Below are 26648 nucleotides of genomic sequence, written 5' to 3'. Positions count from 1 at the left end.
TGAAGATAGAGTTCTGTGTTCTGTGTTGGATGTCTTTGCACTTTTTAATCCACCTAGTCTTGGAAAAAATTCTCTTTGGCACACACGAAAACTATTGTAATGAGTAAACATTTCCATTCAGTAAACTGCCATCTTGTTTTTACAGTTTCCCTCATTTTCACCTTGATCCTTTGTTAGTGATGTTCCAGTTCTTGGTGTGCTTGCCATTGTCCTAAATCTCAGCAAAATACCATAGAAGAGAGCACTCTGAAAAGGTTTCCAATTCACATTGTATGGAGTTGCTCTTTCAGGCAAAGTTTCAATGAGATGCAAGATGCTGAATTCTAGACTTCTTAAATTTAAAATGATCTATTATCTCCGCCACTATCCCTCATTGGCACTAAATAGCTGAGTCAAAAGGCATCAGCCCATCCCAAACACTGAATGATAATTAAGGGCCCAATTCTGGAAGGAGCTAAAATGCCCACAGTTTCTGTTGACTTCAGTGTGAGCTGAGGGCTAAGATGGCATAATTACTCACATTGCAATTTTAACAGCTTATGATATTTGTGGTTTGACTGAACAATGTGCAAAATCTGGATTGGATACGCCAGCCATTATGTTACTCAGTCCTCCCCTCCCACCCCCCACTAAAACAAATCTGCTCCTGGATCAGCTGTGTGGGTCATCACAACCCTTGTAAAACTCATGGCCTTCGGCCCCCATGGAGATATCAACCTTGAATTTGCACTCTCAATTGAAGTTGGCCACCTCTTGCATATCCAGCTAATTCACGGACTGAAACAGTAATGATCACCTCAGAAAGCTGGTGCATTCACTACTTATCACACAGAAATGGAGCTGGCTAGAGTGTCTCTGTGAAGGGCTTGTTTACACTGGCAATTTACAGCGCTGCAAGTTTCTCGTTCAGGGGTGTGAAAAAACACACCCCTGAGTGCAGCAAGTTTCAGTGCTGTAAAGCGTCAGTGTAAACAGCAGCGCTCCCAGCACTGGTAGCTACCCCTCTCGTGGAGGTGGTATTTTTTAGAGTGCTGGGAGAGCTCTTTCCCAGCACTCTGCCGGGACTACACAAGCCATGTTAAAGTACTGCTGCGGCAGGGCTTTAGTGTTGCCAGTGTAGACTAGCCCATAGACAATGACATTCCTCTCAAGTCCAGGCTATATCTTCCCTAACGGTTGGAATCCCCTCTTCAAGCTGAGCCTCTCAATGGGTTTTTCAGATTCCTGAAGCCATATAGCTGTTCAAAGAATCATAAGTGATCAAATGTTTTGGGAAGAGGGGTGGGTTGCTTTTTTAAAATCTCTAGATAAAAAAAAATCTATTTAAAGGTATGGTGCACAGTAAAGCTTTATACCTTGTTGGGGTAACTTTTCTGTGGTGAAAAAAGAGGTCAAGTTTTCTTGCTTCATATCACTTAAGACCACTTTTATTTTGCATAGTATGTATTCCTCACATATTACACATAATATTATTATTTTAACACACTGACTTAATTCATACATATTTAAAAGCAATTACAATATTATGTATAATATATAGAGGTAACAAAACTTCCTTAATGAGTCCTTGGTTTTGCTTATTCAGTGGATCCAGTAATTTTGCTGCTATCTTCTGTTGAAATGCTTGATCATGTTCCCACAGCATTTTTATATCAGCTTGGTTTCTGAGAGACACACCAATTTTAAACAGTCCACTTCCTCTGGCAATTCTATTAAGTTTCTTTTGGTGTAGTTGCCCTCCAAGTTGGCAGTCTTATGCATTCTAAAGTGTACATTTTTGTTTAGAAACTTTTTTCAACAGTTTTTAACTATATTTCACTAAATTTTAGTAGACATAATTCTTTAGGTAGACCTGCAGACCAGTAAAATTTAATAACACTGATACATACATAAAATGAACATTTTTGTACAATATTTCCTTAATAGGTCTTAACCCTAAACCCTTTGGACCTGTTTTTAGTCTAAGACATTTTAATCTCTTTTTTTTCTTATAAAACTCCACCATATAGTTTTTGTTTTTACTCTCTTAGTAAAATTTATTTTATACCACAGATAAACAGAACTTTTGAATAGGATTTCTATAGTTGGAGGTTTTGTCATGTTTTGAATGGCCACTGCACCATTCAAAGTAGCTCTTTTATTCATAATTAATAACTTGTTAAAAGAAAAGAGAACTTGGATGGCACTTGCAAATAGGTTTTCAGTGATTGGGCTTCACTACTTATATTTACTGCAACCCCCCCCAACTATTTAATTGCCCCCAAACTCTGCAGTGTTCATTTGTGCAAAAGTTACTTTTAACTTCACACTCTGTCCTTAAATCACTTACTTATTTTCCAAAGTGACACATTTCTCAGCTGAATTCTTTCAGTGGCTCTAAACTTATTTTTTAATGTTTTTCCCACTTGTTTCTTAATGTAGTACACTTTGCTTGCAAAGCTGTGCTCACTAAATACAGTCCTTGAAGGATAGCTGCTTTTTACTTTGGATTTATGCAAATAGGTAAAAGATACTATTTTCTCCCTAACCTTTCAGGAATCATTTCCATTTAGTTTATTTCCTTCTTTACAACTTTCATTTGCTTTTTATGCCTTTTACACTCATCCCTTAAGGTGGCACATTTCATTTGTAAAGTTTTAGCCACGAGAAATAATCCATGTGAAACTTCTGTCTTGATTTGGGTTTTCTTTACCTCAGGGAAAAAAGAAACTAAATACTATTTTTTCATGGCTGCCAATGGGTCTATTTTTTAACATTTCAGTGGCATTCAACAGACCTCTACTGTTCTCTGACAAGTATTCTTTTACATAGCTACTGAAAGTAACTCTCTAATGTCCACTTTTATTTTGTTTTAAAAATGCCTCATTAGACTGCACAGCGTATGCCTTATGCATCTCTTGGTGCTCTTCCAGCCCATTCTTTTCTCTCTCAAAATTTCCCATATAATGGTTAGCTATTTTACTTCTCTATACAGGGCTTTTATTTCCAGGATTAGTTCCTGCAATAACAAGCTTTTTGCTTCTCCTTTCTGCATTTTTTATTTAGCACTATTCGTTGGCGTTCCTTTTCCATCCAGTCTCCCCCAGTACCTCTCTGGGAAATCCATAAGATTTGCCCTTAGATTTAACCTTCTCCTTTGGTGCCCTGGAAACCACCTCAAATTTAAAGCCTTCCAATGCCATTGCTAAACTGATGGTTTTTGATCCTTGACGGTAAAACAACTTGTATAATAAACTATATGTTACTTACTCAAGATGAATGGATCCAATCTGAGTCCCAGCACCACTATGTTGGGTTTGCCTCTGAGACATCTTCCATTCAGTTCCCCCAGAACTCAGTTTGACTCTGGTCTTGACGCTTAGGTTCCTTTATTTGACATACAGAAAAGCTTCGCTGAGTTGATTAGACTTAAACGTAGAGGGTGGGTACAGGGTATACAACACAACCAAAGTTACACAGAAGCCCTCTTCCTTATATACTTTTACACATTACATTGCATCAAATGTTTTGGGATTGGCTTGGTCACTTTGCTGGAACCAATCCCTGTACCGCATGCTCTGTCCATTCACTGTCCATGTACAACTCATTCTTCACCTCATCTTTATGTTCCCGACTTATTGTATTCATTGTTATCTTGTCCACTGTAAATGGCTCCCTGAGTGTTCCTCCCCTATCTTAGCTGGTAAAGACATTCTGCTTCCATTCCAACCTGCTGATCCATTTACATGCCTAATGCTGTCTCCCAAGAAATGAGGCCTCACCCTTGTCCAATTACTCGTGTCAAGCCAAGCCTACTTACCTGAATTCAGGGGTTTTTTGCATGGAGCATTTTTCCCTTGAAGCACAGCTATCATATATACTTCTGCATTGAAATATTTTCATTTTTATTTTAATTGCAGTGCAGTTTACAAAACATTTCCTTGATTCTGTGCGAAAGAGAGGTCCCTTCGGATTGGTTTTCTGATTCAGTGAAACGGAGAATTCACTTATCCTTGCAGTTTGCTTCACAAGATCAAGGAAATGTTCAAAAGATGGGTGTGAGGATGGAGATGCTGTTTAATAACGTATTTGTAAATCCCCTTCCAAAACTCTAATTCTCACTACTGTACTTTGTATTCTTAGTTACTTCCTCAGCACAGAAGATTTACCAAGACGGCGACACTTATATAGGTATGTTTTTCAGTCCTTTCATAGAGATCATTTTCCAGTTATTCCTCTATGAATGAGATCATGACAGAAAATGGATTGTGGCCATCATTACTGAAATTGTTTATTCTCTGATTGAAGCTAAGGAATAAACATGAGCATGTCACCAAGTGGGAAAGAGGTTTGCAAACAAATTTGAAATGCTTGAAATTTGAGCATTTTCTCATTTCATTGTCTGTTAGAAGTTGGTCCCATTCTAAAGCAAACGGCACATTAAAATGGAAACATTTTCAAACAAAATAGTTATGCACTGCAAAAAGTTGCATCATTGCATACATTTGTATTTTTCACAATCACGTTACTGTTTGTATGGAAATCTAACCAAATCACAGAAGTTCTGGTACTTGAAAACAAGCAGAACAAAATTGCTGAACATTTGTGAATGTTTTTCTGCAATTTCATGTGGCTCCAATATGTTCTCAGTAGTGGTGTAATAGGTAAACAATGGTTAGCTTACGTACATGGTATCTATATTACAGCTAATAAATACGTCGCTGTGTGAGAAGGAAACAGGAGTAAAGAACAAAAATTCCATCCTAGAAAATGCTTGTTTCAATTGCCAAGAGGCTTTAGGAATCCAGCCTTTTTTTTTCTCATACAAGATTTCTAAGCACTGGAAAATGCACATTTATTAATTCTCACAACATCCTGGGCAGGAGGGAAGTATTATTATCCCCATTTTACAGATGAGGAAACAGAGCCACATACTAACAGTTAAGATTGTTGTATTCCTCTCTTTTAACATCCTTCCTTCATCCCATCTTGTGGTATTTTTTCCTGCCTTGGAAGCATCCACAATGAAGGGAAGGGCGGGGGGCAGGGGAGGGAAGTGAGGACTGCGCTAGCTTCATTTGATACGAGATTGTCAGTATATTTACATCCTGCAGTATGATGTTATGTTTTTTTCTCTCAGGGAGGGAAGGGACTACAACAAATTGAATTACCAGTCATTCAATTTTTTACTTCATTCTTAAACCTGTATTTGCCCACTGCTGTCCACAGGGCTTTGTGAGAGGCTAGGGTACTTTCAGCATTTTTTAATTAAATAAATCATGCTGAGTCTGTTTGGGCCAGTCATTTGTCTTGGAGTGAATAAAATTCAGTGTGAAAGCTCAATTCAGGGAGAATTCTTCACAGTAAACGGTGGCACAATTCACATTGCTTCCACCTTGCCGTACCCCACTAGCTTTTAAAGGTGGCTCATGTAGTGAACTGACTTATGTAAATTGTCATAGCCCCATTGAAGTCAATAGAGCTATGACAGTTTATATCGGCTGAGGATCTGGTTCTCAGTTTGTAAATTCAGAGTTAGTGAGTCACACTGGGATTCCTCTCCTGAAGAAAAGTGTGAGCTGGAGAGAACACAGGAACGGGAGCGAGCAACAACTGTGTGGTGACCCTAGCTCTGCTACTGACAGTTCCTGTGGTCTTGAGCAAGTCACACAGCTGCTCTGCTTCAGTTTTGCTATCTGTGAAATGGAATAATAATCTTGCCTCACAGAGGTGTTCTGAGGATCAGTTAGGTAATGTTTGTAAAGTATTTTGAAGTTGAAAAGTGCTGTAGATGTGCTAAGTATTATTTATTATTTGTTAATAAATGGTAATTTAGTCTTTAACCAGCGTAGTGCTCTTGAGCACACACACAGGCCAAATTGTGTACTTCAAAAACAAAGCAGGCAAAACATGATCTTTTTTTTCTACCTGGATGTTGTGGTTAGCACTCCATGACCCACTCTTTGAATGCCAAGGGAGAGGATTGTCTATGAGGTAGCCACTAGCAAGTCAGAAAAACTGCCTTTTAAAGAAAAGATCTCTAGTTCTCCTTTGTCTGCAATAAACATCATCTAGCATAGAAATGATCCCTAGTTTCATGTCTATTCTCTGAATTAAAACGTGTTTTGTTTATATTGAAAGTTCAGTTGCATCCATCATTTTCTGGAAAGCTGTAGCATCTAACATAACTACCTGTCCTGCACAAAAGCCATCAATACCCTTTAATATCTTTTCAATTCTGGCAACCTCCCCTTCCCCTCTAGCCCCCCCCCACCCAACAATTTAGCAATTTAGAATGCCTCGTCTCTTAGTATAGCTGAACAAGTTATGTTCATTTTTTCTTGTGCAATGAAGTTTAAAAAATGTTGCTTCAAGATAACCCTCACTCAATTGACCTTCATGTACATGTATTAACTTTTTCAGTGCAAACACAAATGGAAACTTCAACAGGCAGTGTCTGTCCTGTGATTTGATTGAAAACTGTACTTATTTCAGTGCGTCATTCAGTCACAACATGGAGTACTTCTTACTGACCTGTGAAGGTAAGTTTCTTTTATTATTAAGGATAGATTTTTAGAGCAGGCAATAACCACGCTCAGTATATATCTTCAAACTGCGACTAGCAACACAAAAGTCTGTTGCCTTCATATAATCCATTTTGCTTGATGATTTAAAAAACACATTTTAAGAGGGAAAAGGTCTTAAACCTAACTGAGGGCAATGGTTCTCTCTAATTCAGGCTTTAGTGATTTCCTTGATCCATTGTAGTGTGTTATATTGTGACATTATGAATTTAGTGACTGTGGGTAAAATTTCCAGAAGTGCCTAAATCCCATTTTCTAAAGTGACTTGGGCACTTAAGAGCCTAACTTCCATTGATTTTCAATAGATTTAGGTTCCGGATTTCAATGGTAGTTAGGCACGTAACCTGCTTAAGAGCTTTTGAAAAGCCCACTAAAAGCCTCTCTGCATCTTGATGCCCCTAATTACTTTTGAAAATCTGGCCTTAAATTCTCAAGTTACTTTTAAAAATGGGGCTTAGGCTCCTACATCACTTATGTGCTTTTGAAATTTTACCTGGTATGTCCATGTTTTAACACAGACTTTTGAGTATTATTATCAAACATAGGTGTATATAGCACTACAGTTGTGTATGGGGGATTTTTGTGGTGAGTAAAGACAGCACACAAAACAGAATGCTGGGGGAGGTAACTAAAGGAAGAGGGTTGGGTTATGGAGTTGCCTGGTGGTACAGTATACATCCTGCACTGAACAAGTTTATTTTATTTTGAAAGATTCTTTCAGTTTCAAATTCCTTGTACTTAAAATGGGAATACACCTGAACCAATAATCTCAACACAGAGGTAACTTTAACTGTCACTACTGGTCCAAGTTTTCTGTCCTTTTTTAGATAATTTTATTTTTAAAGAAAATTGTTATCTTGGGGTTGTGGGAAAAGATGGGTAGGAGGGATTTGAAGAAGTGAGGAGGTTGATTGGCCTACAGAATCAGAGCGTTGAACCGTAGATTGGGAGAAGGGTGTCACAGTTGTGTTTGACTTTAATAATGTTCTGTGTACTCAGTACCGTTGAATTACCTTTTTAAAGACATATTAGGAATAAATGCAGAACTCTACAACTTTCTAATGCAATCACCACTTAGTTCTAACAAATTACATATAAACATAGGGCCAGATTGCAGGGCCCTTACTCACCTTGGTGAGCAATTACTTACACCAGTAATCCCACTGAAGTGAATGGGGCTGCTTAAGTGAGTAAGGGCTCACCAAAATGAGGAAGGACTTCACAATCTCTTTACTGTGGTTGCAGAGTAAAAAGGGTTCTTAATTCTGAGGAGTTTGTAATCCTATAGTAAACATGCAAGGACTAAGGGCCTGGTTTGCAAAACCTCAGGCATCAATGACCATCCTGGTACATGCAAATAATGTGTGTGTGTGTATGTGTAAATATCCAGTTTGCGGGCACAGTCATGATGTAATTGTCCAAGTGCAGTCGGGTACTTGATTTTTTTTTAATGTCAGCAATCTCTCAGTCAGGATGTGAATTGCTCCTTGTCTAACTGTAAAGCGCTTCTTGTGAGCCAAGAATTGTCATGTTATAATCAACTCCAAGGACAAAGAAGTATTGAGGATGCTACATGAGGAAATAACCAGAAGCATGTGATGAAACTGAGAAAGGGAATTGTTAGAATGAATATCAGGCAAAACTTACTGAGAGATTTGTAAGGCTATGGAGTATTCTACCCGGGGAAGTGGTATAGGCCCCATCATTTGGGACATTTGTCGTAGGAGACTAGATAAAACATTAGAAAATACCCTGTAGGGAGCATCTCTGCACTGTCGGTGTGGTGAACTAAGTGGCCTCAGGGATAATTTCCACTTGTAATTTCTGTGAATCTATAACAATGGAAGATTTTTACACTGGAATATAATTGACTGGAAAATGTACAGTAGTACAGTAAATATTACCATGTTGATCAGGTTTGACTTTTGACAAGGAAAGCTGTGTACATTTTTTTTAAAGTGTCAGTTTCAAGACAAGCTGTCAGTAATTGCTGATAACATTGCCCATTTTCCCTTTTTATATAGGATAAATATTTTAATACAATTAGAAGCACATGTGAATAACAAGATAATGGTTCTTATCAAACCCTAAGTGTTGATAAGTTCCTATTGCATTAGAGCCAATCTACAATAAGGCTGCTGTAATTCTTTGAGAGATTTATATAATTTATTAGAATATATGTCCCTACAGTAATAAATTACCCAAGTACAAAAGATTATCACTTTCAGCTAAACTGCTCTGGACCAGCTCCACAGCTAGTGTAAGTCATCATAAGTCTATTTACTTCAATGGAGTTGTGCTGATTGACACCCACTGAGGATCTGTCCCTCTGTGTTCCAATTGTACAGTACTATGTTCTCAAAACGTAATCCCAGTTTAAATGCAAAAGTCAACCCTTAACTATGGGATCGCCACTGACATCTCCATAATGAGATAGGCTGGGAAAATATATGCATATAAGAAAAGACAGGGGTCCTGATTTGGCTTTCCCATACATTGGTTTTAGATCAATGTCAGTCCACTGATGTCAGTGGAGTTACTCCTATTTCACGCTACTGGAAGTGAAAAGCATATCAGGCCCTTTATTTTCAACCAGCATACAAGGAAAACATTGTTTTGCAGCAGGTATGGGCAAAATATCAACAATGAGTTTTTGAGCTGTCTAAGATATGCTGAATATGTGGAGGCATTTCATAATTTAAGCTTTTTCTTTTGCAACGTATCCATCTACATTACACTTCATATTAAGTGGCACAGAGAGCTTGTTGGTCTTTATTTGCCTTTTACTCACAGTGGTGAAAATCAAAAGTAACTCCCTCAGAAGTCAGTGGAACAACACTAGTGTAAAACTGGTGTAAGTTAGAGGAGAATCTAGCCTCTTCTGTTTTATGAGTTGGCATAATATGAGAATTCTTTTTTCATGGTGGTTTGTTATGCTTAGCATGAATCTGGCCCCGCTTCGGTATCCAAAATGTTTTTTTTATTGCTGCTGGATAGCTCAGACCGAGGGGTTTTGGAAGGAACTGCCTGATAAGTAAGTAGCCATATCTTCCTGTGTGTCCACATATAAACATAGCCCACACAGACATAAAACTACTTAAATGAGCATGCTGGAGGAGCACTGCCTTTCCCCTCGTAGAGAGCTTTGAGGTTGACTCTGCAGCCAGCCACTTCTGAAGAAGAATGCAAGCGTCTTTCTAATGTCTTTGCCTGTCTACGCTTTCTAGGCTCCAGACATTTCTATGTTCCAGTTCTCGAGTCTAGATTACGCTAGTCACAATATGTTGCACCTGTCTACATCTATCCGTGACTAGTGATCAGTGGCTGTGGTGTTCCTTTGCACTACAGCGCAAGGGCTGTTAAAAGTCCAGTCGGCGGCATCAGGGCTAAGGCAGGCTCCCTGCCTGCCCTGGCTCCACACAGCTCCCGGAAACGGCTGGCACGTTCCTGCAGCCCGTAGGTGCAGAGGCGATAAGGGGGGCTCCGCACACTGCTCCCTCCCCCAGTGCTGGCTTTGCAGCTCCCATTGGCCAGGAACCGCGGCTAATGGGAGCTGCGGGGGCGGCACCTACGGCGACGGGTAGCACACAGAGCCCCTGGTCTTGCACCTAGGAGCCAAACATGCCGGCTGCTTTGGGGAGTCATGCACAGCCAGGGCAGGAAGACCCTGCCTTAGCCCCGCTGCACCGCCGACCAGAAGTCACATGAGGTAAGCGCTGCCCAGCTGGAGCCCACATCCCAAACTGCCTCCCACACCCAAACCCCCTGCCCCAGGTTGGAACTCTCTCCCATAGCCCGTATCCCACGCCCCCAGCCCCCTGCCACACCCAAAGTCCCTCCCAGAGCCCACACCCCCTCCCACACCCATTCACCCCACCAGGTCAGAACACCCTCCTGCACTTCCGGAGCCCCTACCCCCTCCCACACCTCAACCCCAGCCCTGAGCCCCCCTCCACACCCGAACTCCCTCCTCGAGCCCACACATCACACTCTCTCCCGCACCCCAACCACCTGCCCTAGCTCTGAGCCCCTCTTGCACCTCCACCCATGAACCAACATCCCCAACCAGCGCCTGTACCCTCTCCTGCTCCCCAACCCTTGCCCCAGCTCTGTGTCTGCTTCCGCATTCTGAATCCCTCAGCTCTAGCCCAGAGCCCCTTCCTTCACTGAAACCCCTGATCCCCAGCCCCTCCCCAGAGCCTGCACCCACAGCCAGAGCCCTCACCCCCTCCCACACCCCAACTCCCTTCCCCAGTCCGGAGCCTCTGCCCACACCCTGAACTGCTCATTTCTGGCCCCACCCCAGAGCCTGCACCCCCAGCCAGAACCCTCAACCCCTCCCACACCCCAAACTCCTGCTCCAGCCTAGTAAAATTGAGTGAGGGTGTGGGAGAGCGAGCAACAGAGGGAAGGATGGAGTGAGTAGGGGCAAAGCCTCAGGAAAGGGGTGGAGAAGAGGCAGGGCCTTGGGGCAGGGCAAGGGTTTTCGTTTTTATGTGATTAGAAAGATGGCAACCCTAGATGTCCTGTTGGAATAGGTCATCCACCTCCCCGAGATGTGGTAGCTAGGCTGACAGAAGAATGCTTCCATCAGCCTAGTACTGTCTACAGCAGGGGTGGGCAAACTATTGCCTGTGGGCCAAATCCAGCCCCTCAGGGCTTTGGATCTAGCCCACGGGATTGCCTCCCGAGGTGCTGCAGGCCCCGCGCCGGCACCACGTCCCTGGGGCTGTGGCGGGGGCGGGGCTCTGTGTGTTGCCCTTGCCTTCAGGCACCGCCCCCCACAGCTCCCATTAGCTGGGAACAGGGAACCACGGACAATGGGAGCTTCAGGGGAGGTACTTGGGGGTGTGGCAAGGGCAGCACGTGGAGCCCCGTGTCCTCCCTTCCCCAGGGGCTGCGCAGGGACGTGGTGCCGGCCCCTTCCTGGAGAGGTGCGGCGTGGGGCCAGGGCAGGCAGGAAGGGAGTCTGCCCTGGCTCCGATGCGCACAGCTGCCACCCCAGAGCTGCTTTAGGTAAGTGGCACTGGGCCAGAGCCTGCAGCCCGAACCCCTCCTGCACCCCGCCCCCCAACTCCCTGCCCTGAGCCCCCTGTTGCACCCTGCACGCCTCCTGCACCCCAACCCTCTGCCCTGAGCCCCCTTCTGCATTCTGCACCCCTCCTACACCCCAACCCTCTTCCCTGAGCCCTCTCATACACTCCTCACCCCTCCTCTGCCCCACTCCCTTGCCCTGAGCCCATTCCTGCACACTGTACCCCCTCCTACACCCCGCACTCCCTCCCACACCCCAACCCCCTGCCCCGGCCCTGCATAGAATTTCCCCTCTCAAATGTGGCCCTCGGCCCAAAAAGTTTGCCCACTCCTGGTCTACACAAAGACTTAGGTTGGCTTGACAGTGCTGCTCCTAGGATGTGGATTTTTTGCACCCTTGACTGACATAGTTAAACTGACCTAATTTTCTAGTGTAGACCAGGCCTCAGTCACACTCTCTGATCCCTGTAATGGGAACACACACATGGTATGGATGGGAGGGGGGTTAATTGCATTTAAATTGATCATTTTGATGATGGTATTTTCTCCCCTAGAATGTGCTGCGAAAACTCAACAGTTGTATAAGGAGGTGAAAGTGCTTGTGTACAATGAAGAAAATGAAAGGCATAAAAATGACAAGGTTTGGCTAAAGAAAGCAAGTTATTTTTGGTCTCCGTAACGGGCTCCATCCTGCAAAGTGCTGAGCCATCTGACCCCAATCCAGGAGAGCACTTAAGCACATGCTTTACTTTACTCTCATGAATAGTCCCATGAACCTTGCAGCGTCAAGCCCTATCAAAGGATATCCCTGTAGCCGCACTCCCTGCCAGTGGTCAAAGGATCCTTCCCTCACTCATTACCTTAACCTAATGGCATTGCCAAAGGACTGATGTAATTAAGATTGGGCATGATGCTGGGAGGGAGATACAGCCTGTTTTGGTTGCGTAGGAAATTGTATACTTCTCCATCAATTTACTTCAACAGGCTTGATTCTCCTGTCTTCTCTCCGACAAAAATGCCTTTGAAGGCAATGGGATGTTGCCCACGTTAGGACAGCGGGGTCCAGTCCAGTATATTTTGGGAGGCAGGATCTTCCCCAAAAATGGTTAATGTTTGATATTGCAGAAACAAGATTAATTGTGAAGGAGACCTACGGTGTACACATACGTTATTGACAATTAGTACATAATAAAAATTATATGGGTGCATGCAGTTTATGAAACACTTAGCAGCCCTCAAATTAAAGCACTCCAGAATCATACATTATCAGGAAGGAATTAAATCATTTATTTAAGGATGACACAAAGAAAATGCTTGGATAGACAGAAGGGTGGGGAAACTAAATGAAGGAGAAGCAAAAGCTATTGTATTTTTCTCAGAAATGTCTCTGTGGTTGGTAATCACTCACTGGAGTACACAATATCCTATTATTTATTAAGGGCACAATCAGTGGCTAGGGAAAAAAAAGTCAGCTTTCCTTAGGAGACACACAATACCACTTCACCATGAGCTAGATGATGGACCGCTTTATCTGCCTCCATTGGATCCCAAATGCATTCTCCTTTCTCAGTACTAATATGTTTGTCTGAAATATTTGCAATTAAGCATGATCTGTTCCAGCTCTTTTGGAAGACACGTCTCATATGGTTTCTCTGCTCCCCAACATCTTCTGTGTTGGTATGCTTGAGGGGTAGTTCTTACAGACAGTGCCATGAGAGGGCAGGGAAGAAATGCAAAGAGAAGGTAGACTTTTAGCCGGAACAAAAAGCTCTCTCTTCTGATTCAGATGTTAACTCTGCCAACACAGCTGTCACTAAATAGCCTTGACCTTGTTGCTGTAGGTCAGGAATCACACATGAGAGCAGTGATATCATTCCCACTCTTCCTGGCAAATAAATGTTGCAGATGTAGGACCAGATGCTCAGATCCAACCAAGCTGTGCTTGACACAAGAGCTTAAGGGTTGTGGGAAGCCAGGATACAGCTGGGTGCAAGTGCACCTTAGCTAACACCTGCTTTTCCTAGCCATGTCCCCTTCTCCAGTGGTGAGGATGGGGTAGCATGGAAGCCACTGTGGTGACCCTACAATGCTGGAGAATGTCCCTAGACATGAGGAATCCTGCTGGGGGGCAGTAAAGCTGGTGTTAGAGCTCCTTTGTGCTGCCAGATCACACCAATGAATCAGAGCCGTAAAGCAGAGAACAGAAGATGTAGAAGCAGAGGACAGGGAATGCATTGCAACATATGGGACTCCCTGTAGAGAGTGATTGATACCAATGTAGAAGCAGCACACTCAAATTAATGATAGCCTGCATCAAATTCCAAATGACCTTGTCTTAATTGGTCATGACATTGAGGCATCTGGTACTATGTTCACCATCATAGCTAGATTATTATAGTTATTTAATATTTATATCGTGGTGTGCCCTGAATCCCCAGTCAGAATCGGAGCCTCATTTTGCTAGGTGTCAAACACACCCAAAGGCAGGGGCTCTGCCCTCAAGGGTTTATAATTTAAAATCTCGTACCTACACATTTATATACATTTACTATTCTGTTGAGGGTCTTATACCATGCCAGTGAATGCACTGTAGTATCTAAGCATCTGTTGGAGTTCAGTGGAGCTACACATGTGCCTAAACTTACTTGTGTATGTAAGTGTTTGCAGGATGGGCGTCTAGGAAGGGAAGTACATATATAGGGCCATGGGGAGGAATATAGTCAAATACTGTAAGGGACCAGGTCATCGGCAGTTTTACGTAGCGATCACAGCTGGGCTGGGGTCCACATGCCAAGAGCAGTAGTTGGTGAGCAGGGATTGGAGGAATCACTAGAGCCAGGGTCAATAAGCAAGAGCCAGGCCAGGGTTGGAGGCCAGAGATCAGAAGACGAGGTGAAGTCTGGAGTCACATCAGGCCAGAAGTCTGTGTGGTTGCCTAGACAACATCCTGGGCCTCCTGCCACAGTTAAATAGTGTGCTTGGCCAATCAGAGGGGCACAGAGTATTAGCACTCTGAGTCCTTTGGGCGGTACTTCCCACAGCACCTACTCTCCACAGTTCTCCCTTGCTGTAGTGTTGTGTGGCACTGTTGGGCTATCAGCCATCCTAGGCCCTGCAGATGTGGGTTCTATTCCACCGGGCCTTCCAAAGCAATATAATTTTCATATGCTTTTGCAATTTTTAAAAATGTACAACTAAAATAAATGCAAACTATCCCCTTCAACTCCCTGGAGCCACTCTCAATTAGCTGATTAATGTCAGAAACCGTAGGAGAGGCTACCCTCATCATCCTTGCTGATGTGGCAAAAGACACATTCAAGAGTAACAGTAAAACCTGGGGTAGATCTATGATTGAACACAGGTTATTGCTATAATGAGTGAAGATGGTAGAGAAAGTAATTGGGAGCCTTTACAGGATCCCCTTTGCTATGACAGATGTTAGACAGAGCGGGGAAAGCGTAAGACTAACGAGTACCTGTTATTGTTTAAACCCTATACAGTATATTTGCCATTTTTATGTTTATTAGATTAAAATCTATGTGCTACAAGCTTAACGTTTACAGAGTCTCCCTGTAGCTATAAACATTTAAGCTTTTTCAACTGTTTCCTGAGGACATAATTTATCTTCTTACCTCCCTGTAGAAAGAGCCTAATATGTCATATTTTTCAGGAACACGCAAACATCTGGAAAGTGGAGCACACAAGTACAATAGATACTTGCTGTCTCCATTTTCCAAGTTTATGTCTAAGCATTTGAAAAATGTCTTCGTTATTCTGCATTCATTTTATTTTCTAGGCGATTGTTGGAGTCGTCAAAAGCTTTCACTACCAAGTTGTGCTGACTCAGCTGTTTTAGAACATCCCAGTTCCTAAGGGCCCAGCCACACTAGAGTTTTAACCATGTTTTAATTCAGCAATGTCCAGACCATGTTTTAGCAAGTTTTGGCTTACCTGTGTGGAATCATTTGATTACATCCCTAAGCTTTACAACATGTAACATTGGGTTACAACGTGGTTAGTTCTTGTTTACATATGTACTGTAAGACCAGCTGTATTGTAACAAGGTTGGAGCACTATCGTGTAATGACATGATCACTCAACATGATACATTTTGCATATAGATGACCCGAGGGGACATTATTAATCATTCTGTGAAGTCAATTATGTGTCCTGAGGGCAACTTCAGCAAGATATGTCAGCTTTGTGTTTACACTTGTAAGGACCTGTGTGTCCAGGGATCAGAACCTTGGTAGCTACAATCATGTTTCAACACAGTTGTTGCTATCTGGGTTCTAGCATGGTTTCTCAAAACAATGTGAACAGGGAATTTTTACTTAGAACTGTACTAGGCAACCTCCCTAGTAAAAGGGGCTTAAGAAGAAGTTGGACTTGGTCAGGAAAGCGGGCAAGTTAGTTGATTATTGTGTCAGCATATGCTGCTAACTAAGTGTGCGATATTCTGTCAGATGAACCTAGAAAGGATTCTGGTAGGCGTTAATGTTGTTTGTATGCATTAGGATCAGAATATGGCACTGCATAGTCCAGAGGGTTAAAAGACCAGTGATGGTCAAAGGATACGTGTGAGTAGACACAAAATTCACATCATTGCTTGTACTGTTATATATTCTTTGCCAGATGACATTACTGAAAATCAGCTAGCTTCAACTTTCATTTCTATTGACCATTAGTATCACATTAAATTGTGTATGTATTTTCAGTAAGTATGCATGTTAATACTGAGTCAATAATTAGGGCCCTACCAAATTCATGGTCCATTTTGGTCAATTTCATGGTCATGGGATTTAAAAATCTTAAATTTCATGATTTGAGCTATTTAAATCTGAAATTTCACAGTGTTGTAACTGTAGGTGTCCTGACCCAGAAGGGGGTTGTGGATGGGGGGATCACAAGGTTATTGTAGGTGGGGTCGTGGTATTGCCACCTTTACTTCTGCACTGCTACTGGCAGTGGTGCTGCCTTCAGAGCTGGGCTGGTGGAGAGCAGTGGCTGGTGGCCAGGAGCCCAGCTCTGAAGGCAGAGCCATCACCAGCAGCAGTGCCACCAGCAGCAGTGCAGAAGTAAGGATGGCATGGTATGGTATGGTATGGCCTTACTTCTGCAATGCTGCTTTCAGAGCTGGGCACATGGCTAACAGCTGCCACTCTCTGGCCACCCAGCACTGAAGGCAGGCAGAAGTAAGGGTCGCAATACCATGACCCCCCCCCACACACACACAATAACCTTCTGATCCTCCCCTACCCTCCCCCCCCCACAACTCCCTCTTGGGTCAGGACCCCTAGTTTGAAAAACCCTGGTCTCCCCTGTAAAATCTGTATAGTACAGGGTAAAAGACCAAAAATGTATCACGGTCTGTGAATTTAGTAGGGCCCTATTAATAATGGATTCAGTGATGCTTGAGTAAGGACCCCAGCATTTGCTCCAATACTACAAAGGTAATTCCAGTTTAAGATTTTGTCCTTTTTAGGTGTCAGTGTTTTGCTATCTCTCTGTTTAGCAGTTACCAGTTTCAGATTTAAGTTAACCAGGCTTGCATGTATTACTAATAAAAGATAAATTAAAACCAATAAAGCATTTGGATTTATTGATGAATTTTACTGTAACAAAGCAACATTTTATGTTAAGCTCCTTTTTCCAGATTGAAGCAGATACAGTTTATCAGCACATCTTATAATGCTGGATTTTATGAGCTTTTTTCCGGAAAGCCAATTTATCCTCTGAATAATCTGGGTTTTAATGTTCACGTATCTACTCAGAAAAAATATATTAGTTTTAGTGAATTGCAACACCCAGCGAACTCTGATCTGTAAGATTGTAACAAAAAGTTGCTCAGATGCTTTATCCTGTAAGGGTCCCATCTGAAGTGTTGAGTTCCTTGTTCCCCTTTAACCATTGGAACAGTTTATCAAGGATTGTGGTGGAGTCTCCATTTTTAATTCAGATTTGATTTTTTTTTCTTAGCAACTGTGCTCTAGGAATTGTTTCGGGGGAAGGGGGTTGGGTCTAGGCCTAGTTAGGCCTAGGAGTTAGTTAGGCATAGGAGGTCCGACCAGATGATCACAGTAGTCCCTTCTGACCTTGGAATCTATAAATCTTTAAAGATTCTCTACATCTTATGGTTATCAGGCACTTATTCTTTGACTCCTTTCCCAGTTCCTTCATTTAATCAAACCTTTTCACCTCCGCTTTTGGGGCCAGAGCCAGTGTCCATAGAAGTCAATGACACTGAGATCAGGCCATTTGATACCACCTTAGATGCCAAGGTGACAGAAGCCTTAGAAAAGTCTAAGGTTCTGTCTACACTGCAATTAAAAACCTGCAGCTGGTCCGTGCCAGCTGACTTAGGGGTTAAGTCTGGTTAAGGGGCTGTTTAATTGCAGCCTAATTGTAGACATTAGGGCTCAGGCTGAAGCATGGGCTCTTGGACTCTGCAAAGTGGGAGGGTCCCAGAGCTCAGGCTGCCGCCCAAGCCTGAATGTCTACAATGCAGTTAAACAGCCCCATAGCCCATGCCCCACGAGCCTGAGTCAGCTGGCACGGGCCAACTGTGGGTACCTAACTGCAGTGTAGACAGAACCTTAGATTGTTTTAAGGATCCTCCGAGTCAGTGGAACCAGTTCTTAATCCAGTCTTTTGTATCCAAAACCTAACCATACTTACTAATGGGTTGTACCAAGCATCAGATAGAAAACTTGTATATCACTGTTTCAGCAATATGGTTCCCTAACCTTAAAATCTGATCGTTTTTAGTAGTTTTTCCCCTAAATCTCATTTTCATTAGCATCAATGAGTAATGCTGAGAGTAATTGTGAAAATGCACAGCTTGGGGGGTGGGAATATGTTGAGCTTGACATATTTCACACAGCAGCCAAGACTTTAGGCAAATTAGAGAAAGCAATAGGTGGACTGACCTTTTTATCCTCTTCATGATTTATAATAGAAACTAGTCTTAGTTTTGGAGCATCTGCTGATGCTCTAAATCCCATGCATTCTGAATGTGGACCTGTCCAGTGGGCATAATCACAAAATATGCATAAATTGCTGGACAGTCTCTAATTAGGCTTGGCAGAATTCAATTTTTTAAAATAATTTGGTGGATAATACTGATGTTTATTATCAAGCATTTTTCTATTTTTATCAATTTAAATGTTCAGAATTGTAAGAAAGTACAGAGGATATGACACTAATTATTTAATGAGAGTAGATGTTGAGATTCAAAAAGTTAAAGCTTTAAAACCATTAAAACATCAATTTTCAGCATCAGATGTCAAAATATAGAAAGTAAATATCCTTAAATCAAACCTTAAGTTCTCAAGAAGCATTTTTCTTACTTTGCCTATCTCAAAATATTTTTTGGTTCATTTGTGTGTGTATGGCGAAATCTACATTTACTCACATTTACCGATACAACTCTAATCCTGCCAAACCTAGCTCTGAGTTGCAAGTGTTCAAAGGCATTTAATTCATGTTTATGAGGGTGAAGGGATGGTTTAGTGGTGAGGACTCTAGCCTGAGAGTTAGGAGACATGGATTAGATTCCTGACTATGACACAAACTTCCCATTTGACTTCAAGCAAATCACTTAATGCCTCAGTGTCCCATCTGTAAAATGAGGATAATACTTCTCTAGCTCACAGTGCTGTTGTGAAGCTAAAATCCATTAATTACTGTGAGGTGCTCAGACACTGTGGTAATGTGGGGAATGTAAGTATCCAGATAGATAAATTATAAAAGAGCAGTTCTGTAAGATTCAATGAGTCTTGAATCCCTTAATTTCACAGAAACTTACCTAATAGAAACCCAGCTATTAACATGCAGCCCAAGGTTCCTGTAACAAAATGCTGGATGATTAAACCATGCAGCAGTGAAGATTTAACAAGGTTCAGTGGTTGCACCCATCTGTTTTTAGCTCACTGCCTCAGTAGCAACACAATAACCATGCTGTAATTACAGAGCAAACTTTAATAACTATGGGTCTGATCCTCCAAGATGCTGAATGGTCTTAACTCCCACTGGCTTCAGTGGGGGTGAAAGGCACTTAGTATCTCATAAGAGATTCAGAGCACAATGCCGGATTGGATCTCAGCATGAATCAGCAGCTTGTATCATCACATTAAGTGCTGATAGGTGCCTTTATGTATGTATGTGAAGTTCAATAGTCTCTTGAGCAGGGATTGAGATTTCAGTCACATCTGTGTTAAAATAAAACAATTATGAGAAATATAACACGTTATTTTAAGTTTCACTCTGCCGTCTTACTGTGGTGGTATCATTATTGATGACTTGTCTGTATAGTGTCCAAAGTGTGCTCAGAACTTGACAGAACACATACAAACACATATGCTTTGCCCTGAAGTGCTTACAATCTAATTGTAGATATGCTGCAACAAGTAAGGGAAGGATGGGGTGAGAAAGGAAGAAAGAACAGTACTAAGAACATGCAGTTACTCTCGTTTGGCATGTGTAGTTCTTAATGGTTCTGTCTGTGAGTGTCTGAAATTTAGAGAATTCACTCCTTTCTTATAGGTGACACAGCAGGTGTGAGCTTTTAGGAAAGATTTGAATAAGGAAAGGACAGTTGTTTGGCAAACAAGGATTGGGCAATTGTTTCATTTACTGTATCAAGATTAAGCTGTTTGAGCCTCTTTTTGTTATTGACGGGCCTGGAAAGTGAAATTACTCTTTAACCTCTATTTCAGGCTGGGATGAGGCACATCTGTTGGTCAATGTATTGTATTGCCGCTTGTATTGTCGCTTGTTTGTGCCAGACTTTCAATCCAGGACTGTTCACAAGCACTAAATTAACAGAAATTGAATCCCTTCTTAAACTCACTCAATTACATAGAATTTCTACTGTCAGGAATCAGAGTAGCAGCCGTGTTAGTCTGTATTCGCAAAAAGAAAAGGAGTACTTGTGGCACCTTAGAGACTAACAAATTTATTAGAGCATAAGCTTTCGTGAGCTACAGCTCACTTCATCGGATGCATCCGATGAAGTGAGCTGTAGCTCACGAAAGCTTATGCTCTAATAAATTTGTTAGTCTCTAAGGTGCCACAAGTACTCCTTTTCTTTTTACTGTCAGGAAGTGTCTAAGAGGAACGTGGTTTCTAGCAACATCATACAATTACAAATGGTGATGATTACAGTGGTGATGAGAAAGCATTTTGGAGTAAGAGTCTGTGAAGCATTTCCTACTTAGATTCAGGTTAAAGCTTTTTAAATGTTGCTGGGCCAGCTAGGACATCTGAAGCTTGGGATTCAGGGTAACCTTTGGCAGGGACCGTAATAGATGTGGCCTGCACAAGTGTAACTTGAAGTTGAAATAATCACTGAGGCTGAGACAGGAGTTTAATTGACAGCCAATAGCTGATGAATAAAGAACTACAATGGACATGCTTATGTGTCAACAAAGGTAAAAGGTTGGCTCTCAAATTTAGTAAAAGTAGCTAGAGCCAGCTATTATTATTATTACTATTATTATTTATTTTTTATTATTGTAGTTGTTGTATTACAGTCATATCTAGAGACTCAAGTAAGATCAGGACTCCATAGGCTGGCTACATATATATTGAGAGACAGAATGCCATTATGAGATTATAATCTAGACTAGTCCAGCTAAGGGCTTGTCTACATGGAGACACTCAGGGGATGCCTACTCTACAGCAGCACAGCTACAGCGCTGCATAACATGGCTACACGAGTGCCCTTACAGCTGTGCCACTGTAAGCTTGTAAGGGTAGACCTGGCCATAGTTAGGTCGACCTAGCCTCTGGTGTAGATGCTGCTAGATTGACAAAAGAATTCTTCCATTGACCTAGCTACCGCCTTTTGGAGAAGTGGATTAACTGCATAGTTGGAAAGGCCCATTCCATGGATGTAGGAAGTATCTACACAATGGTAGTTCAGCAGCACAACTGCAGCACCATAGCTGTGCCACTGTGGTGGCTGTCATGTAGACATGTTCTCAGTGTCCTCACATAGACAAGCCCTAAGGCTGAGAGGGGAAAATGAGGCACAGAGAGGTGAATTGACTAGCCCAAGATCATACAGCAGGTCAGTTTCAGAGCAGGGGAGAGCCCAGGTCTTCTGAGCCCCAGGCAGTGCACTTGTCTCTTCTATCCCCATTAAAGTTAAAGAGCATTGCAGGTCGGCATCTTATTTCATGATTCCTAGTGTCTGTCAAGACACTTATTAATAATTGTGTTGTAGACAAGACATGGGGTAGGATTTTAACCTGCAATCAATTTGTCTTTAAACATAAATAAATAAATAAATAAATAAAGGCAGTGCTGATGAAAACTATGGAATAAAGGGTGTTGGAAACTGAATCTTTTATTGAGCTGTAGGTTATGGCTTGAGCAGGAAGCAACAGTGCTGGAGCTTTTCTATGTTTCCTCTGCCATTCGACCTCCATAATGGTAGTATCAAGACAGTAGCTTAATCTCCAGGCCTATTCAGTCCATGCAGCCTGTCAAGGCTGATTCCCCCCTCTGGCACTTTGAGTGCAGAAAGTGGGGGCCTACAAGGATTCTAAAAATTAATACTGGCCACTCCAGGCTTGTATTAAACTCCCAAGGTTACAGCTTCTCTCTGACCTTGGATGGGTAGATGCTGCCACCAAATGCAAAACCCCTTGGAACCCAGGAAGGCGCATTTGGGAATTCCTTCCTGTGGGGTACCCTCAAGCCCTTTCAACCCCACTCCAGGAAAGAGCTGAGAAAGGAAAACAAAGAAATCAGCTGTTGCCACCAGCTAACTAAAAAACATGTGCACAAACCTCTTAAAACACAAAAATCCAAATCCTGTTCTTAAAAAAGGTAGTTTATTCAAAACAAAAAAGAAAGAAAATACATCTGAAAACTCAGGCTATTGCTAGATTTTTAAAAGAGCAATTCCAAAAATTAAACACTCAAAATAGTTTTCTGGAGGTTCAGCTTAAAGGTTACAAGCAACAAAAGCATCTGGAGTTAGCACAGAGGAGTCCACAAGCCAATAAGAAATAAACCTAATCACATCTTTCTAAACATTCTTGATCTACTTACATATCTGGGTTGTTAAATAAGTAGTTCTAGATATGATCTAATGATTTTCATATCTGGCCTTCAGCATCTCACAGCATAACTGCTCCCCTCTTTCCCAGAGAACAACAACAGCACACAAAGGGAAAGCTTTATTCACAATTTTAAAAAGTTCTACCCTTCCCATTGGCTCTTTTGGTCAGGTGCCCACCCCCTTCCTTTACCTGCAGACTTTTTTAACAGGTAAAACAAGCAGAGAACAGCCACTAAGAGAGACTTTATAGCTAACTGGGTGTCCATAAAAGGGAGCTACCCTTGTAATGTCAGACAGCTAAAAGGAGACAAGTTTTTAAAGTGCTTATATAGCAATGATAGAAGTCTGAATAATAAAATGGGTGAACTAGAGTGCCTCGTATTAAATGAGGAAATTGATATAATATGCATCACAGAAACTTGGTGGAATGAGGATAATCAATGGGATACAATAATACCAGGAAGAAAAGGAGTACTTGTGGCACCTTAGAGACTAACAAATTTGTGACTAAGGTGCCACAAGTACTCCTTTTCTTTTTGCGAATACAGACTAACACGGCTGCTACTCTGAAACCTAATAATACCAGGGTACAAAATATATCGGAAGGACAGAATGGGTTGGGCTAGTAGGGGAATGGCATTATATGTGAAAGAAAACATAGAATCAAATGAAGTAAAAATTGTGAATGAATCAAACTGTACCATAGAATCTCTATGGTTAGAAATTCCATGCTCTAATAATAAGAATATAGCAGTAGGGATATATATCCGAACACCTTACCAGGATGGTGATAGTGACTGTGAAATGCTCAGGGAGATTAGAGAGACTATTAAAATAAAAAACTCAATAATAATAATGGGGGATTTCTATTATCCCCATATTGACTGGGTACATGTCAGCTCAGGACAGGAGACAGAGATAAAGTTTCTGGACATCTTAAATGACTGCTTCTTGGAGCAGCTGGTCCTGGAACCCACTAGAGTAGAGGCAATTCTTGATTTAGTCCTAAGTGGAGCACAGGATCTGGTGAATAAGAGGTGAATATAGCTGGACCACTTGGTAATAGTGACCATAATATAATTAAATTTAATATCCCTGTGGCAGGAAAAACACCATAACGGCCCAACTCTGTCACATTTTATTTCAGAAAGGGGAACTACACAAAAATGAGGAGGTTAGTTAAACAGAAATTAAAGGCTACAGTGCCAAAAGTGAAATCTCTGCAAGCTACGTGGAATCTTTTAAAAGACACCATAATAGAGGCTCAACTTAAATGTATACCCCAAATTAAAAAACATAGTAAGAGAACCAAAAAAGAGCCACTGTGGCTAAACAACAAAGTAAAAGGAGCAGTGAGAGGCAAAAAGGCATCCTTTAAAAAGTTGAAGTTAAATCCTAGTAAGGAAAATAGAAAGGAGCATAAACACTGGCAAATGAAATGTAAAAATACAATTAGGAAAGCCAAAAAAGAATTTGAGGAACAGTTAGCCAAAGACTCAAAAAATAATAGCAAAAAAGATTTTAAATACATCAGAAGCAGCAAGCCTGCTAATCAACCAATGGGGCCACTGGATGATTGAGGTGCTAAAGGAGCACTCAAGGACAATAAGGCCATTGCAGAGAAACTAAATGAATTATTTGCATTGGTCTCCACAGCTGAGGATGTGAGGGAGATTCCCAAACCTGAGCCATTCTTTTTAGGTGACAGATCTGAGGAACTGTCCCAGATTGAGGTATCATTAGAGCAGGTTTTGGAACAAATTGGTAAATTAAACAGCAATAAGTCACCAGGACCAGATGGTATTCACCTAAAAGTTCTAAAGGAATTCAAATGTGAAATTGCAGAACTACTAATTATAGTCTGTAACCTAGCATTTAAATCAGCTTCTATACCATTAGCTGGAGGTTAGCTAATGTGATGCCAATTTTTAAAAAGGCCTCCAGAGGTGATCCCGGCAATTACAGGCCTGTAAGCCTGACTTCAGTGCTGGGCAAACTGGTTAAAACTATAATAAAGAACAATATTGTCAGACATATAGATGAAAATAATTTGTTGAGGAAGAGTCAACATGATTTTAGTAAAGGGAAATCATGCCTCACCAATCTACTAGAATTCTTTGAGGGGGTCAACAAACATGTGGACAAGAGGGATCCAGTGGATATAGTGTATTTCAATTTTCAGAAAGCCTTCGACAAGGTCCCTCACCAAAGGCTCTTAAGCAAAGTAAGCAGTCATAGGATAAGAGGGAAGGTCCTCTCATGAATTGGTAACTGGTTAAAAGATAGGAAACAAAGGGTAGGAATAAATGGTCAGTTTTCAGAATGGAGAGCGGTAAACAGTGGTGTCCCCCAGGGGTCTGTACTGGGCCCAGTCCTATTTAACATATTCGTAAATGATCTGGAAAAAGGGGTAAACAGTGAGGTGGCAAAATTTGCAGATGATACAAAACTGCTCAAGATAGTTAAGTCCCAGGCAGACGGCAAAGAATTACAAAAGGATCTCTCAAAACTGGGTGTGTGGGCAACAAAACTGCAGATGAAATTCAGTGTTGATAAATGCGAAGTAATGCACATTGGAAATCATAATCCCAACTATACATATAAAATGAAGGGGTCTAAATTAGCTGTTACCACTCAAGAAAAAGATCTTGGAGTCATTGTGGATAGTTCTCTGAAAACATCCGCTCAATGTGCAGTGACAGTCAAAAAAGTGAACAGAATGTTGGGAATCATTAAGGGATAGATAATAAGACAGAAAATATCATATTGCCTCTATATAAATCCATGGTATGCCCACATCTTGAATACTATGTGCAGATGTGGTTGCCCCATCTCTGTTGGACTTGGAAAAGGTTCAGAAAAGGGCAACAAAAATGATTAGGGGTATGGAACAGCTGCCATATGAGGAGAGATTAATAAGACTGGGATTTTTCAGCTTGGAAAAGAGAGGGCTAAGGGGAGATATGATTGAGGTCTATAAAATCATGCCTGGTATAAAGAAAGTAAATAAGGAAGTGTTTACTACTTCTCGTAACACAAAAACTAGGGGGTCACCAAATGAAATTAATAGGCAGCAGGTTTAAAACAAATAAAAGGAAATATTTCTTCACACAACGCACAGTCAACCTGTGGAACTCCTTGCCAGAGGAGGCGAAGAGCATAACTGGGTTCAAAAAAGAACTAAATAAATTCATGGAGGATAGGTCCATCAATGGCTATTAGCCAGGATGGGCAGGAATGATGTCCCTAATCTCTGTTTGCCAGAAGCTGGGAATGAGTGACAGGGAATGGATCACTTGATGATTACCTGTTGTGTTCATTCCCTCTGGGGCACCTGGCACTGGCCACTGTTGGAAGACAGGATACTGGGCTAGACGGCCCCTTGGTCTGACCCAGTAGGGCCATTCTTATGTTCTTAACCCCCACCCTTCATTTATCACACAGTCCCTCTGCTGAGGGTGCCAGCAGTCAGTGTTAACTGTAAGGGGAGGTGATGTGCAGTGTGGTGGCATTTCTGTGGAAACCATTAAACTACTGAACTGGGAGTCAGGATACAAGAGTTCTATTCTGGCCTCTGCCACTAGCCTGCTGAATGACCTGGGGCAAGTCACTTTGCCTGTCTGTGCTTCAGTTTCCTTTTCTATGACACTGGTATGATGATATTGACCTCCTTTGTAAATCACTTTGAGTTCCAATGATGTATAATGCTATATAAGAGCTAGGTATTGTTATTATAGTAATCAAACAGCCACTATATAAATCCATTGTATGCCCACACCTTGAATACTGCATGCGTTCTGGTCACCCCATCTCAGAAAAGCTATATTAGAATTGGAAAAGGTACAGAGAAGGGCAACAAAAATGATTAAGTTTCCATATGTGGAGAGATTAAGAAGGCTGGGACTTTTCACCTTGGAAAAGAGAGAGCTAAGGGGAGGAAATGATAGGGGTCCATAAAATCATGAATGGTGTGGAAAAAG

At 41.7% G+C, this 26648-nt stretch overlaps 1 protein-coding gene across 7 annotated transcripts in view; it reads left to right on the top strand.

The window, feature by feature from the left end:
* DPP6 (dipeptidyl peptidase like 6) overlaps positions 1-26648 on the top strand; it is an 868888-nt gene that overhangs the window by 804903 nt on the left and 37337 nt on the right. For all 7 annotated transcript variants that reach the window (XM_038391573.2, XM_038391575.2, XM_038391569.1 and 4 more), the window contains exons 15-16: positions 4123-4170; positions 6403-6521. In XM_038391573.2, the coding sequence (XP_038247501.1) occupies positions 4123-4170; positions 6403-6521 (167 nt within the window). The remainder of the gene's footprint in view (positions 1-4122; positions 4171-6402; positions 6522-26648) is intronic.

This window comes from Dermochelys coriacea, chromosome 2 (assembly GCF_009764565.3).
Source record: "Dermochelys coriacea isolate rDerCor1 chromosome 2, rDerCor1.pri.v4, whole genome shotgun sequence".
In the NCBI taxonomy this organism is placed as follows: domain Eukaryota; kingdom Metazoa; phylum Chordata; order Testudines; family Dermochelyidae; genus Dermochelys; species Dermochelys coriacea.
This window is presented reverse-complemented; position numbering and strand designations above follow the sequence as displayed.